Source organism: Durio zibethinus, chromosome 3 (assembly GCF_047325235.1).
Source record: "Durio zibethinus cultivar Kanyao isolate XHJ-2024 chromosome 3, ASM4732523v1, whole genome shotgun sequence".
In the NCBI taxonomy this organism is placed as follows: Eukaryota; Viridiplantae; Streptophyta; class Magnoliopsida; order Malvales; family Malvaceae; genus Durio; species Durio zibethinus.
The window spans coordinates 34080464-34096434 of NC_143164.1; the positions used below are offsets into that span (position 1 = coordinate 34080464).

General features: G+C 30.1%; 1 protein-coding gene across 2 annotated transcripts; it reads left to right on the forward strand.

Moving 5' to 3' along the window:
* Positions 1-245: 245 nt before the first annotated feature.
* LOC111283661 (cyclin-U3-1-like) lies at positions 246-2529 on the forward strand. Of its 2 annotated transcripts, none has more exons than XM_022872235.2 (3): positions 246-630; positions 1389-1808; positions 1956-2529. In XM_022872235.2, exons 2-3 carry the CDS (start codon positions 1399-1401, stop codon positions 2209-2211), a joined length of 666 nt encoding a protein of 221 aa, XP_022727970.1. In that variant the 5' UTR covers positions 246-630; positions 1389-1398; the 3' UTR covers positions 2212-2529. The 2 variants fall into 2 exon arrangements, with proteins under 2 accessions (XP_022727970.1, XP_089614706.1); XM_089758580.1 differs by lacking the exon at positions 246-630 and adding an exon at positions 1204-1288.
* The last annotated feature ends 13442 nt before the right edge of the window (positions 2530-15971 follow it).

Genomic DNA, 15971 nt, shown 5'->3' on the forward strand with positions numbered 1-15971 from the left:
TCATATTCTATCAATTAACATTTCCCCAAAATCGATAAAGGTTTATGTCAGTAAAACTTAAAACAAAGAAATTAAAAATGGAGCTTTTTGACTTTAATGTTTACTTTACACTACGATTTATGCATGAATTTAGGAAAATCGAAAATGGAGGGCGATGAAGAGGTGGGTAATGTGGGATTCCTACGGGAAGTGGGGTCCGGGCCTTAACCAAGGAGGAAAGCAGGCGAGGGGGGGGGGGGGAGGGTTTGGGCTTTGGATTTACCCTTCCATTCGTAGTGTCCACAACAATGGTGAAACCCACTACCGACAGTGTCTTTCGTGTCAAGCATTAAACAAAGCAAACAGAAATGAAAGAGAGAAAAATAAGGGAAGATTGAGACAGCAACGCAGACATTCCAATAAAGGGTGCAAAGATAAGAAGAACCTGTAAAAACTTATTCATTCGCTGTCTCTGCAATAAAGTGGAAGAAGCAGAAACAGAGAGAGAGAGAGGTGACCGAATAGCTAAGTTTATGGACGGATAAGATTTATCTCTCTCTCTCTCTCTCTCTCTCTCTCTCTCTTCTGTTTATCTTATTTGTATGAAGAAGCAGATTCCAGGGACACTGTGAAGAGGTTTTTAAAGATTCTGTAAGTTTCTTGTGACATATTTGTTCTTTTCAGTCTTTCTCTTTTTCTTCCATGATGGTAATGGTTAGCCATGTGTACTAAATGCTTGTTCTTTTGTGAATTTTTGGGTGTGATTTGATTTTGTAGTTTTTGGGCTGGATTATAAGTGTTTTAATCAGATTTGATTTGATGGGTGTTTCTGCTTCATTGCTTCTTGTTTTTTCTACTCTTCTGTGTGAGCAAAGCATCCTGAATTTTCATCGGATTTCTATAGTATTTGGGTAGGTTGGCTGGTTAATTTGTTTCTTTGGAATCGTTGTTGGCTTGGTTGTTGAATTTTGAGCCTTGTGAAGATGGATTGGTAATTCGGTTGAAGAGCTTGTACCTTAATCATGAAATATATTTCAATATACAAGATATTGGGAAAGAATGAAAAGGGTAGGCTGGCAATGAGATCTGATTTTTAACTTGGTTGGAGAAAGAATAATGTGGCTGGAAGCAAGGTTTTCATTTGCAAACTGGAGTTGGTACCCTTTTTCTGGCATTGCAAATAACATGCTTCCTACTCCATGTTTATGTAGGTAATAGGTTATAACTTGTAGATCCAGCAGATAGGGGGCACTGAATAAAATTTCACATGAAGTTCACTGTTGTTGATATGCGAATCATAAGATGGAGGGCAATAAATTTAATCTCTTACTGTCTCCTATTTTTCCGTTATGATGGTGCTTATATTACTCTTTGAGACTAATGAGCTCTTTAATGTTTATCTTTTGCAGATTGCAGTTCATGTTAGATATGGGAACTCATGCAGTTGATTCCGAGGGTGCGGACTCAGATATATACCTTGCTTTGGGACTCAAAGAATTTAGTAAAGGGGCTATTGGAACACCGCCAATTTTATCACTACTTTCTTCAGTTCTTGAGAAATCTGTCCAAAAAAATGAGATGCAATCAGAGACAGTGAGCATTAAAGATAACGTTGCACTCTTTCATGGGTTAAGAGCTCCCACCATAAGCATTCAGCAATATATTGATCGCATCTTCAACTATGCTGGCTGCAGTCCTTCATGCTTTCTTGTTGCCTACATTTATGTGGATAGATTCGTTCAACAAACTGATGTGCATTTGACGTCTCTTAATGTTCATAGGCTCCTTATAACTAGTGTTATGGTAGCAGCAAAATTTATTGATGATGCGTAAGTGTTAACCTTTCTCACAACTCATCACTGATAATGAGCTCATTCTCACTGTTTTGAAAACTAGGGTTTCTTCGGACAAAGAACAATTAGTTTGATTAGAAGAAAAGTACATTTTGCAATATTTAACTGCATTGTCATTTGCAGGTTTTTCAACAATGCATATTATGCCAGAGTGGGAGGGGTAAGCACAGCTGAGTTGAACCGCTTGGAAATGAAATTTTTGTTTACTCTAGATTTCAGACTTAAAGTGAACGTCAATACATTTCAGAGATACTGTGCTCAGCTGCAAAAAGAATCTTCAGAATCGCATCAAATTGAATGGCCTATCCGAGCTTGTGGAATTAAAGAGAGTTGGCCAAGCAAAAGCAATACACGATGTGCTCCTACAATTGCAAGATGAAGTTACGAAGTAATCTCATTGTATCAGTACAATCCCGCATTACGATTGAATATAATCAAGTTAGAGAATTTGGATGATGAATAATGATCTGATTGTAGTTTTATTGATGATTCTTGAAGAAAACAGCAGGCTGCTCACTTGCATCTTTTTTTTTTTATGCCATTAGCATGATTGTTTCCATCTTTCATTCTGTTGGTTACTTTTTCAGCGTGCACCTTTGAGGTGCTGCAACTTGTATTTTTGCTTTTAGTCTCCTCGTGCAAAGGACTTGTTGTATATTAAAGATTTGACTTTGTGGTCATGAAAATTATTTTTCCATGATTTGGTCATAGTTTTCTAAATGACATAGCATTCTCCTCTTCCATGTTTATTTGAGATACAAGTGAAATTATCAAATCATATGTATGGAACTTTGGATTGTATTGCAATTCAATTCTTATTAGTTGATAAGATGCATCTTGCAGCATAAGAATAGTAGCAGAGCAATACAGTGTGTGACAAAGGGAAATCTTGTCATTAGATAGGAATAATGTAAATGTAATTACTATACATAATGAGATGAGGAGTACAAAATATAGTGAGGTTTTTGTAGCAAAGGTAGAAAAATTGAAAGCCCTATCTTACACTACAAAAATCTGCATTTTCAAGGACCCTTTGCACTTTTATTAGACCCAGCAGCATATATTTTAATACAAAGCTGTATCCTCTATACGGCACCTCATATTTCCAACATCAATATGCCATAAGTTTCTGATGTCCGTTTCCGACAGCTAGAGCATCCTCAAGTCAGAGATAATTTTTAAGACTTGCCCGCGAGATACATCCAACAGCATTATCCGGGCGTCTCTCCAGTGCAAACCAACCAAACTTCCCTTTTCGGAAGTCATACAGGATACGTAATGCTGCTTGGTGGACATCTCCATCGAGCAAGCAAAGACAACCTACTAACACACATGGATCCGCATTTGATTCCTGATTATGATTTGGGAGTCTTTCCCAGATTATCAGCTCAATTTTTCAAGTGAAAATTATAAGGTCCCAGATTAAGATATACAATTTTACCGCCCTGACCATCCACATCGACTTTGTCACGGTTTTGAAGTGCTTTCATCCCTGGAAAGCACAAAAAGAAAATCTGTTAGCAGCAGCTAGTTTCAGCCAAAAGCTGAAAGCTTGAAATCCAGTCAACTGTTGTAACCAGCAAAACAGCCTTAAGGAAAAATGTAAAGAACTAAAAATTATGCAATTGAGAATTGCATTCAAACAATTTTCCGTGGTTATATTTAGCTCTTCAAATACAAATGACTGCCTTTTAAAGAAAAATTGACTATGCCACACTCTTTATGGCATAGAAAAAACTACCATTTTTCAGAAAATGTGAAATACATCCATTATATCCTTCCTGAAAAAGAAACAAGGAAAAAGAATTATGTCATCGTAATACGAAATGGGCCTATCGAGATCTTCTGTCCCCATTTTGAATCTCTCTTATCCTCTAACTTCATCAGTTCAACTCCCAACAGCTATTTAAAAAGTCCCCTGTATCAAAGATACTATCAAAGGTTTGTTGGCCTGATGTTGGTTTCAATTTTGCAATTTTATTATTTTGTCTCTACAAAAGAATTTTGTAGATATTTTTGGATTCAAATTTATGATTTTCCTTATGGTCGATGGGGTTAGCTAGTTGGTATTAGTATTCAATAAAGTCACTTCATTTTAAATGGATTTTAGTTTTGACTTTTAACTCGAATATTTCATGTGTTTCTTGCAACGTCCATCTATTATAGGAGCATTTCTTTTCTTTTCTTTTTTTTTCCTTATAATAATTTTACAAAAGATTTAATTTTTTTCCTATTTAGAAAATGTAATATGTATATTTGGGCCTCTTGGGCTTTTCTATAACTCGGCCTTAGGCCTAGTTATAAAATATGTGGTAAAATATTGAATAATTAAAATTATCATATTCACATCTAGTAATTTCTTTTGAACTTGTAAAGTTTGAATTACTTGCATTGAGCCGTATCAATTCAGATAAATTCATCTTGGTTTTGGGAACATATAGACATTATTTCTTAAAATATATTAAAAATAAAAAATAATTAAAATGAAATATATTAATCTTCTAATTCTGTTTATGAATTAACTATTAATGCATAAAAACAAACTCTTCGTAAATTTTTTGGAGGTAGAAATTCTATTTGAAGTTCTAAATTACAATATCAAAACACTCGTTGTTGAAGCGTTGAACAACATTTTGGGCCCAAACTATTGGGTTAGTCCTCGTGAATCCACCGTGACACATGGTCTCAACTCTGCTGACACATGGGGCAAAGATTCTTTGAAATTTAGTGTCTAATTGGAGGGACAATAAATTTGATTATGATAAAATATAAAATAGAGATGGAAGTAAAATTAATTATTGTAAGATAAAATTAAAATTAATAGTTAGATATGTATTTAAATATTAAAATAGTCACGATGATGAAATGAATTATAATTAAAAAAAATAAAATGATCATTAAAAATATTTAAAAGATTAATAAATAATTTAAAATTAATAATAAAAATAAAATAAATTTATTTATTAACTTATTATATGATAATAAAACTTATTTATTTATTTATATTATATAATAAAAAATCAATATTTATTTATATATTTATTATCGAGCAATAAAAAATAAAAAATTTAAGTGCTTCAAAGATATTTGAAGATTTTAATTAAAAGTTTAAGAATAAAATTTAAAAAAAAAAATAAAGATTGCCATGGATAAAAAGCTTGATGGCTGAAGGTCACCAATCGTACCACATCAAACATCCATGTGGATTTCAAAGATCAATCGACATTGAAAATAATGGCAACCGATGTCAATGCAGCCTTAGATCTTGAAGATCTTCCGTTTGAGGATGCAATTCCATCTTGTTTAGAATCTTTACTTCAAAATACAGACACGAATCTCATACAAATTTGAAGTACGATTTAGATGATAGAACGCAATAAATACTGTGGTGCTATGCATTTGTAAAAGAAAATCTAGCAAGTTGCCACACTCTCAACTTCTTCTGGTTAGCAGCTGTGGGTCACGGAACACGCGTTGATATGCCCACTTCACGTTGTCGCGCGGCATTAAGATTATTCTTAGCGAAAACCAGCCTTTCATAAGTTTATTTTTCTACATGAAAAACTCGTATGCACATTAGCGTCTCACATTAAAAACCTATATTGGTTCGATCTCGCTGGGTTGCCAGTAATATTTTGAAACACATTGATAGAGGATATACAACTCTCACCATTAACCGGCATTTTAACTTTGGGAGGTCTCTAGCACCCAAGCAATGCTATTCAAGCATCATGATCTTAAAATTTTAATAAAAATTTTAAATCAATATATTAATAGAGTTTAATGTAAAGATTAATAATATGTAACAATATTATTAAAAATATTATTTATAATTTAAATTTAATCGATATTTATTCAATAATAAAAATTTTATCAATAATTTTACTAAAAATATTTATTTAAAAATATATATCAAAATTTATTAAATTATTTAAAAAAATTTTACATACATAATTTATGTAATGAAATTTTTTAATATATTAGTTTTAATTTTTAATTTTAATTTTTATTTAATCGTTTTTAATAAAAAATTTTACAATTTTCACTTAAAAAATTTTATTTAAATCTTTTTCTCTCTTTTTATAACACGATGACAACACTGTTGGGATTTACCTTGAATCTCATAATCTCATATCGAAAATTAAAGTGAAGTTATAAGAGTTTGAGTTGTCTTATATCCTACACGAGAAGTTTAGTAAAAGTATAAATGATTTTACCCTTATAAATAAGATGTTTTGGCTTTAGTTTAGTAATCCTAAATAGTTAGACATTAAGAGAGTAGCTAAGTAAGTAAACTATTAAAGAATGTAATTAGGTTTTGCATTAAATTTTGAGTAAAGAGTTTTTGATGACTTTTTTCATTCTAAAAATCTTACAATTGTAAAGATTTATTTGTTAGTGGATTGAGTTTGGAGTAAACTGTTATGAGCTAGGTCAAAACAAAAATATCTATGTGTTCTTATTCTTGATTTGAACTTGTTATTTTATGCATGAATGTTACGTATACGTGTTGATTTTTCAACAAGTTGTATCAAAACTATGGTGATTCTCAACAAGTGGTATCAGAGCAAAGAGGTAGACCCAAGAGATTATGAAGTAAGTATTTCAATATGTTTAAAGAAAGATTGTCTAGTATGCCTAACCCTAAATTTGAAATTTCATTATTTGATGAAAAGAGTAATTTTATGTTATGGCAAAGTACAATTAAAGATTTGTTAATACAACAAGGCTTGGATTAAGCATTGGAAAGTAATAAGCTTGAAGGAATATTTGACAGTAATTGGAATAAAATTCAAAAGAAAGCTGTTAGTACTATTAGATTGGTGCTAGCTCCAAAGTTAAAGTATAGTATGTTGATTTAAAGTACTCCAAAAAATTTATGGGATAAGCTTGAAGGTATTTATGCATCGAAGTCATTAACTAATAAATTATATTTAAAGATAGATATGTATCTTTTAAAGATGATAAAAGGTACAAGTCTTCATAATCACTTGAATAAGTTTAATAGATTGATTTCTTAATTGCTAATTATTTTCTATTAATGAGTTAAAAGATGAAGAGAAAACTTTAATTTTATGTCATTTTTGCCCAAGTCTTATAGGCTTTAGTTCAGACTTTATTGGTAGGTAAGTCTACTTTAAAGTTGAATGATATAATGTCCTGAAGCATGAGAACGAAAGGTTTATAAGAACACAGAACTGATCACCTAGGGAGAGAATACTAGCTATAGAGGGTTTTGATCGAGGGATGACTCAAAAGAGGATTTATGGATCAAAAGAGAGATCCAAGTTAAGAGATAGAGATTACAGTGACATAAAATATTATTATTATGGTGAAAAAGAATATCCAAGTGCACTGCAATAAGTTAAAAAGGGATATGACTGCTTTAAAAAAGGCAAATGATGAAAAGAAATCGAATGAAAAAAAGGTGATACTGCTGCTATTGTGTCTGATAATGATGTTGTTATTTTGATGACTTGTGTAGATAAGACTCAAACTTTGAAAAGTGATAAAAGTTAGGTTTTAGATTCAGCTACTACAGTCGTATTTGCAATTATAGGAGTTGCTTTGTGAAGTTGGATGAGAATAAGAAGTATGGGGATATTGTGGTTGCTAACAACAAAAAGGTGCAGATTCAAGGTATTGGAAATGTTCACCTTAGATGTTACAATGGTGTTGTTAGGACACTTTGTCATATAAGGTATATACTGAGTTGTAGCTATAATTTGATTGCTTTAGGTGAGTTAATTTTTCGAAGGTACACATACTATGATAGTAATGATTCATTAAAAGTCTACAAGAATAATAATATGATTTTACAAGGGAATAAGGTTAAAAATCACTTATACATGCTTGATGGAGGCTCAATTGCTAAGATTCTTATGATGAAAAAAAAGAAGAAAAGTAAGTGTGTCAGCTTTACATATATTGTTAAAGTGTTTAGAGATTCAAGTCAATGAATGATTTGTTAAAATTTACCTTGAATCTCATAATCCTACATCAAAAGTTAAAGTGAAGTTATAAGAGTTTGAGTTATATTGTATCTTACACTAGTAATTTAGTAAAGGTATAAGAGATTTTATCCTTATAAATAAGATGTTTTGATTTTATTTTAATTATCTTAGATAGTTAGACATTAAGAAAAATAGCTAAATGAGTAAACTATTAAAGGATGTAATTGGATTTTGGATTAAATTTTGAGTAAAAAAATTTTAATGACTTTTTTCATCTAAAAATTTTATAATTGAAAAAATTTATTTATTGATAGATTGAATTTGTAGTAAATTATTTTGAATTAAACCAAAATAAATATATTTATATATTTTTATTCTTAATTTAAATTATTATTTTATATATAAATGCTACATATACATTATTTTTTTAACAAATAATATTAAAATTATAATGATCCTCAACAAAGGCAACATATGCCTCTATGCAAGCTCCGTAGCTCTTATGCCCGAAACCTTGAGGCACAACTCGAATGCTGTCTTGCAACTAGCTAGGAGCTCCACTGAGCCTAAAGAATCACCAACACAGGTCACACCTTGAGGTCTCGTCCCTCAACCTAGCATTAGACTGCATGATAACATCTTACGTCATTCTCACATCTCATCGAGCATTCGAGTGTACTGTTTCAGCTGCAGCATCCTCCATGCGTGCTATCGATAAGCCACAAAAGTCTAGCAACTGACCAGCTTGCTAGCCCGTTTAATCCCCTAGGCTGGCTAGTACCCTTCTACACAAGCACCGAGCTTTGTTTACTCAATTAGCCAACTCATGGAAGAGAAACCGATGAGCATAGCGGCTACTAGTTTTCAACTTCACCATTCAGCACACTAACGAGATACGAGGCCTGCTGTCCCCAGATTTATCATGTATCAAGAAAACATCATGCCATGCCCGTGAGTCTACAGTGTCTGCTCACCTAGAAATCACAAGTGTTTTAAGAATAATTTCAAACTAGCAAACTCCCACTTGCCTGCTAGTTAAGGAAGTAATGGAGAGCTAATACTAAACGTTCCCTATATTTTATATAGGAGCTTTTAAAACTCTGTTATCAGGAATGTTAGAATGTTTAAAATGTTTAAAATTGAGATAGTTTTCTCCTTAAGTCAAATCCCAGACTTCTTCTTAAGTCAAATCCCAGACTAACTCCAACAAACTTCAAATACAAAAATCTTCCTTTCAATTCCAATGATACTAAAATATATCTCGATGCTCCGCTGACCCATTCAAACATGCCAACACAAGGCTCATTCGGAGCATCCACTAGACTATCAGATTCTAGAAACGTCACAAATCTACCTGCTCCAAGGCCTATGTTTCCCAAGCACTGCTCAGAATTACCATTCCATGAACTAACTTTCGTTCGTTGCTTGGCATTAGGATAATCATGAAAGCACTACAATACATCAAAACCTGACCATAACTCCGGTTGTGGTCACGACGAGAGAAAGACACACTATCTTAATTTCACTGCTCCGCTTCCGTTTGACTGTACGCAACTGAACTCTTCACATGGTGGGAATGACAAAAATCTGAAACAATATCTACCCATGTCAAGTCGGGTAAACTGTTAAGGTGCTCACTGAATCTGCTTCGGCTAAACAAGGTTTGCATTTTTGTTTGGGGCCCAACAAATAATAATGAGAAGAATGAAAGATTTTAACTTATGCGATCAAGAGCGGGCTGCAGCATTCCTTAAGGCTACGGTGTTGATCTCATTTTTATTCCTTAACTAAACAGGGTAGGCCCAATGCAATATATAATTTCCATAGCCAACAATTTCCCAATAGAAGATAATTTCCTACCAGAAACAACAAACAAACAAAAGAATCATGAGATTCTTGAAAATTGCAAAGGAAAAATAAAGTATAAGCCGGGAGTACCAGTAAGACCATCCACCATGCACCAAGAAGTAGCTGTTGGCGAGGTTGTCTAGTGATACTAGAAACTAGGAATAAGAACCGTCCCGTGCTGTTTCCTAAGAACATTGCCGGCCCCTTTAGATCAGGAGCAATCCAAACGAACACATAGAGTATTTATTAACACTTTAAAAGGAGAAAAATAATAAAATTTGTAGAAAATTTTTTATTTTTTATTGTGTCCAAAATTTAAAAAAAAAATTTTTGGACACAATAAAAAATTTAAAAAAATTTTCATGAATGTCTCAAAATTTTATCCTAAACATCTTAATGGTGAAAAATAAAAAAAAAAATTTCTTGGATATTCCAAATTTTTTAAACTAAAATTAGTAAATTTATTGATATTTTTATATATTATAAGTAAATATTTTCAAAAAATTTTGAATCGTCCTTTATTATTAGTTAGATATGTCACTTTGAGATCATGAAGGTTGAGTAAAAAGTAGTTGATTATGTGGCTGATGATATATAACAAATTGTTCAATTGATTGGAGATTAAAAATAGTCACACCCCTTTCATATACCCAAAAACAAAGAGAAATTGTTAGGATATGACATTGTCTCATTTTGGTGACTTGAAGGATTTTTTATGGTTTGAGATCCCTGCTCTAATGCTAGTACTACACATTTGGGAACAATCGGTAGGTTTGGAAGAGTGGTCCCTCTCTGTTTGCAATAATCCCCCCTGGAAGTGTACTTTTTTTTGTCTATGATTAGAAGATATCCGAAGGTTAAAGCCATCGTAACCCATTTGCCTTTTTATTCATATGAAAGATCCTATTTACGTGGATAAATTTTGGAAATTGAACCTACTTATAGTAATCCAAATATTTGTATAAATTCAAAATTAGTTAAAAATAATGTGAAAAGTATACTCATGCTTATAATATATTTAAGCTTAGTTTAGTATTACTAATTTTTCATTCAAAAGTTATTTTTATCCTATTTTAATACTAAATAAAAAAAATATAATTTCTAGTTTAGAAGTTTGATTTTTAAACCTAAAAAAAAAAAATTCAAGCTTTTGCGATAAAATGTGTGTTTTAGATAAAAAATTATTATATTAAATATATATTTTTAATATTTTATATTTATTTTTTAAAAATATTTCAATTACTCATAATATTTTTTTTTCAAAATAAAATCACATACTTAAAATTTCTAATCACAATTTTTTCAATTTAAACTTTTTTCAACTACAATAGTAATATTAAACAAGCACTTAGTAATTAAAATAACTAATAATAAAGCTTAACGTGAATTTTGTAGTACAAACTAGTATGATACGGGGTCTTTTGCCAACAATAAGGAAGAAATTACATAACATAATTGTAAACACTTATTTTGATCAAACTTGTATTAAAATAAATCTGAATTGATTTTAAATTTTATTAAAGTCCGATTGAATATATTAATTGGATTCATGGAGTTATTCTTGTACCATATCATTTTTATTAAGATTTTAAGTTGTTATTAAGATTTTAAGTTGTTGCTGATGTTGTTGTTATTATTATTATTATTATTATTACTTTTTTTTTTACTCATTTTTTTGTTTTATTTTTTTACATCTTTTTTTTCTTTATTCTTTTCTTCACCCTTTAACCAAAGTCAAAATGCATTTAATGCATTCAAAATCTTCAACAAAAATTTCAACCTTAATGCCAGCCTCCATGCTTCACTTTAAAGGGGAGATTTTAGCAACAAAGGTCACTGATGAATCCAAATAAATCAACAACAATCCCTAAAAACCTAGGATTTGATTTACAAACTTACTTTATAAATAGAGCCAATAGAAAGGGAGAACACAGCAGAAAAAATAGAGATAGAGAGCAATATTTTTAGAGAGCTACTAGGTTTTGAAAAAAAAAAAAAAAAACACCCAAGCACCAAAAAAATAAAAACACCACATCCTCAAATGAGGAATTTCAAGAAAAAAATTATAGAAACATAAAAACAAAAAAATCAAGAACATTTTTTTTTTTATCTAAGGCATTTGGAAATTTTTTTTTTTTTGAAAAACCTAGTTTCAAAAAAGTGATTGAGAGACAAAAAAGGATCATTTCGACTTTTTTTTTGGAATTTTTAAAAAATTTTTGGGATCGTCGATATCTAGAAAAGCTTTGAATTTTTCAAAACCATTAAATTTCTCGGCTACCGAAATCTAGAAAATTTTGGAACTCTTCAGCACCATTGAAGATTCCGGCCACTAGTGCATGATAGCAATCGGTTGAAATATGGGTTTCACAACGGCTGACGGAAGGAAGGATTTTTTTAGGGAGAGAGGTTTTAAGGTAAAGAGAGAGGGGAGAAAGGAAAAAAAAACAAAATAAAAAATGCCCTTTTTCTAGGCCTGTCAACATGGCATCATTTTGGAGCCAGGATCTATGGAGCGACCCGATGACTCGCACGCTAACCTGCATGCTAACTTGACTCGTTTTGTGAGATTTCTTTTTTTTTATTTTTTATTTTCATTTTTTGATTTTATTTTTGTTTTTTTTTTTGTTAGATGTTTTAAAATATATTTTTTTTATTTAAACAAAAAATAATAATAATCAATAATCATCACAAGTGATAATTTGAATATAAAATCAAGAGCAAACAATAACTTTTAATCTAAAATAAATTCTAAAAAAAATTAATAAGGAAAATGGAAAAAGTTCTATTTCTACTTGATTTTTACAAATGAAAAATATATAAAAAAAATATTTTTTGAATTTTGCTAAAGTGTTAGTTAGGATGATTCAAAAAATTACTTTTATTATAAAAAAAATATTAAATAAAAAACACTAATAATTACTTATTTGAATAATTTTTTTAAAAAAAATTAAAATAGTTCAATTTTCTTTAATTAATGCAAGTAAAAAAAATATTTCTAGATTTCACCGATGGGTCGAGATAATCTAAAATTTATTTTTTTAACTAAAATAAAGATTTGTTTCAATAAAAAAAATTAATAATATAAAAATAATAAAATGTTTGTTTAAATGAATCTCTTAATTATTACAAAAAAATATTTTTTTTATTTTACTAAAGAGTCGGGATAATCAAAAAAATAAAAAATTTATTCTCACTAAATAAAAAATTATTTAAATAATAAAAAAGATGATGAAAATAATAAATAAAAAATAATTAATAAAATAAATATTTAATTAAATATCTTGAGTAAAAAATTTAAGAAAAATTAGAAGAGTCTTATTTTTCTTACTTGTTACCAAGGGAAAGGGTTTTTTAGGCTTTCACCAAAAAGTTGAGATAATTTTAAAATCAACTTAAAAATTTTTAGCATTTCGTCAAAGAGTCAAGACAATTCTAAAATTAGTTTGAGAAATAATTTTTGAATTTTGCCAAAGAGTTGAAATAATCCTAAAATCAATTTTAATAAATAAATAAAATATCCTATGATGAAATTTCGAAAACTTTGTGAATGGTCAAATTTTTCAAATTTTTTTCTAAATAAAGATTTTCAATAAATTCCATTAAAGCGTTGGAGAATTTATAGAATATGAAAATAATAATAATAATAATTTCACAACAAAAAATATTTTTTATAAATAAATTTTAAAAAATTAATTTTAAATATAAAGAAAACCATATAGTGAAAATTAAAGGATAACACATATTTAATTAGTAACATTTTTTGAACAGACGATGTGTGGGTGCTAATACCTTCCCCATTCGTATCTGTATTACCAAATCCACTCCTAATTTCATAAACCAAAAAGCTTTTTAGTAAATCTAAATTAATTTCGAGATTTTTATTAAAAGATGATCTTTTGGGTGACCAATCACACTTTTACAAAAAAAAAAGAAAAAACTTGGTGGTGACTTCGAAAATTTTTCATCAAGTCTAGCGATCTAGTCTCCTTAAACGAAAATTATTATGACAGCTTGGCGACTTCACTAGAGATGCTATAGAATTGAGCAAAAACTAAGCATGTCACCTAAACTTTAATTTTATGGTCTTTTCCATATTTTAATTTTAATTCATTATCTCATTTTAAAATAAAATTAAGATTCATAAAAAAAAAAAAGTAAGGCAAAATTTTGATAGTTTCATTTAGTTTTGTTATCTTATTTGTCTTATGTTGTTGCTAATAATATTATTGACTTTATTTAGATTAATAATTGCTACATTCCCTCAGACGCGCGTACATTTGCATTCATGTTTGAGCTCTATACCCAAGTTCCTAAATCTATCCATTTTTATGAGGGAATAAAGTACATACACTTTCGTGAGATTATAATGCCTCCATTTAGGCTAGCAAGATACTTTCACTTAAATTGAAACCTTTCTATCGGCAGCTTGTTATGGGTGAAAATAGAGGACTTTACTAGTCTAGAATGGACTACAGTGAGGATCAATTTGGAAACCTTTTAGCCTTTGTTAAATACCAAACCCTACATATAGTGAACCTTAATAAACCAACTGTAGATAGTGTCATACCATTTTTGCAGATTATACCCTAAATCAAGACTTGTGAGGGAACATTTATTTTAATACAGTTACTAACCCTAATTTGTTTTGCTTTCTTTTTATTTCATGATCATGCTTCATCATAAACATTTGCATATGAAATGTGCTTGTTAATATGCCAATATCAGTCAGAAGATTTTCATTTTGCTTTGGAAACACCATTATATTGTTCTTAGTTTTGAAGCCCACCATGTATAAAAAGGCTAATGTGGTGATAACTTTATCATTAGAAACTAAAGTAGAATGGGAAATTATCTGAAAGAATCTGAAAAAAAAACTCTGCCTAAAGAAATCAAAATGGGTATTCAACAAAATGATATCTTTGAGTTAGTCAAGATCTGGTGCCATATAACAACCCCTAGGAAGATGGCTTTCGAGAAAAAATATGGTCATATTGCTTCACTGCTTAAGGTACCTATAGAAAGCCAGTTGATAAGAGTTCTAGTTTAGTTTTAGGATTTTACTTATAGATGTTTCATGTTCAACGAGATAAATATGATCCCGACGATTAAAGAGTATACTACATTGCTATAGTCATACCTTTCCAATCCAAATAAAATCTATTGGCAAAGTTAAAAACTTGGATCTCAAAAGAAACTTACTTACATGATGAAGGTCCCCACTTAAAATGTGAACTCATATATCTAAACAAAAGGCAAAAGTAATTGCATCCTATGGGAAATCTTACACGATTACATCGTTAAACACTAAGAGAATGAACGAGGCATAAGGATGATAGCTTTAGCAAATTATGGTTTGATCATTTTCTCAATAGTTCTGAAGCACATTGAGTTATCATTAATTGACTTCCTCGAGCAAGTGGACAACAAAATCAATCATGTTCCTTCTATACTAGTAGAAAATTTTAGATAATTAAATCAACGTAAAAAACAGAGGCTTCATGACTTTAAAAAATAAATTACTCCTCTAAACAGAGGCACCACGACTTTGAAAAATAAATTGCTCCTCTAAACAGAGGCAACCACAACTTTTGAAAATAAAATGCTTCTCTAAATAAAGGCAACATCAAATTTGGAAAATAAATTATTCTTTTAAACAGAAGCACCACAACTTTGGAAAATAAATTGCTCCTCTGAACAGAGGCACCATGACTTTGAAAAAAATAAATTGCTCATCTAAACAGAGGACCACGACTTTGGAAAAAATAAATTGCTCCTCTAAATAGAGGCAACCACAACTTTGAAAAATAAAAAGCTTCTTGACGATCATGTCTACCAGAGTCATAGATCAGATCTAATAAAATTTGTAATAAAAAGCTCAAAGATTCATAATTTGAGTTTAAAAGGCAAAGGTTCAGATTCTCAAAAACCTTTCAGTTTCACAAGAATTTATTAAAATTTGATTCTCAAAATTTCAGTTTCACCAGAATTTTATTCGTAAAATTTTAGATGTGCAAGAATTCATATCTGTAAGAATTCGCATTTGCAACTTGCAAGACTCGTATCCAACATTTAAACATTCTCATTTGAACTTTAGATATTCACATCTAAAAGTTCAAAGTTTCTTATTCGAGTTCAAATATTCACATTTGACAAATTTGAGGATCTCACATCTCAAAAATTCTCATTTGAAATTCAAAAATTTGTATTTAAGAATGTCTTGAAGATCCTCATTTAAGACTCAAGATTTTCATTTGAAATTCAAAGATTCGCATTTGAAATTCAACAATCCTCATCAAAAGATTCTCAATTTCTTTTTCATGTGACTTAAAATTGT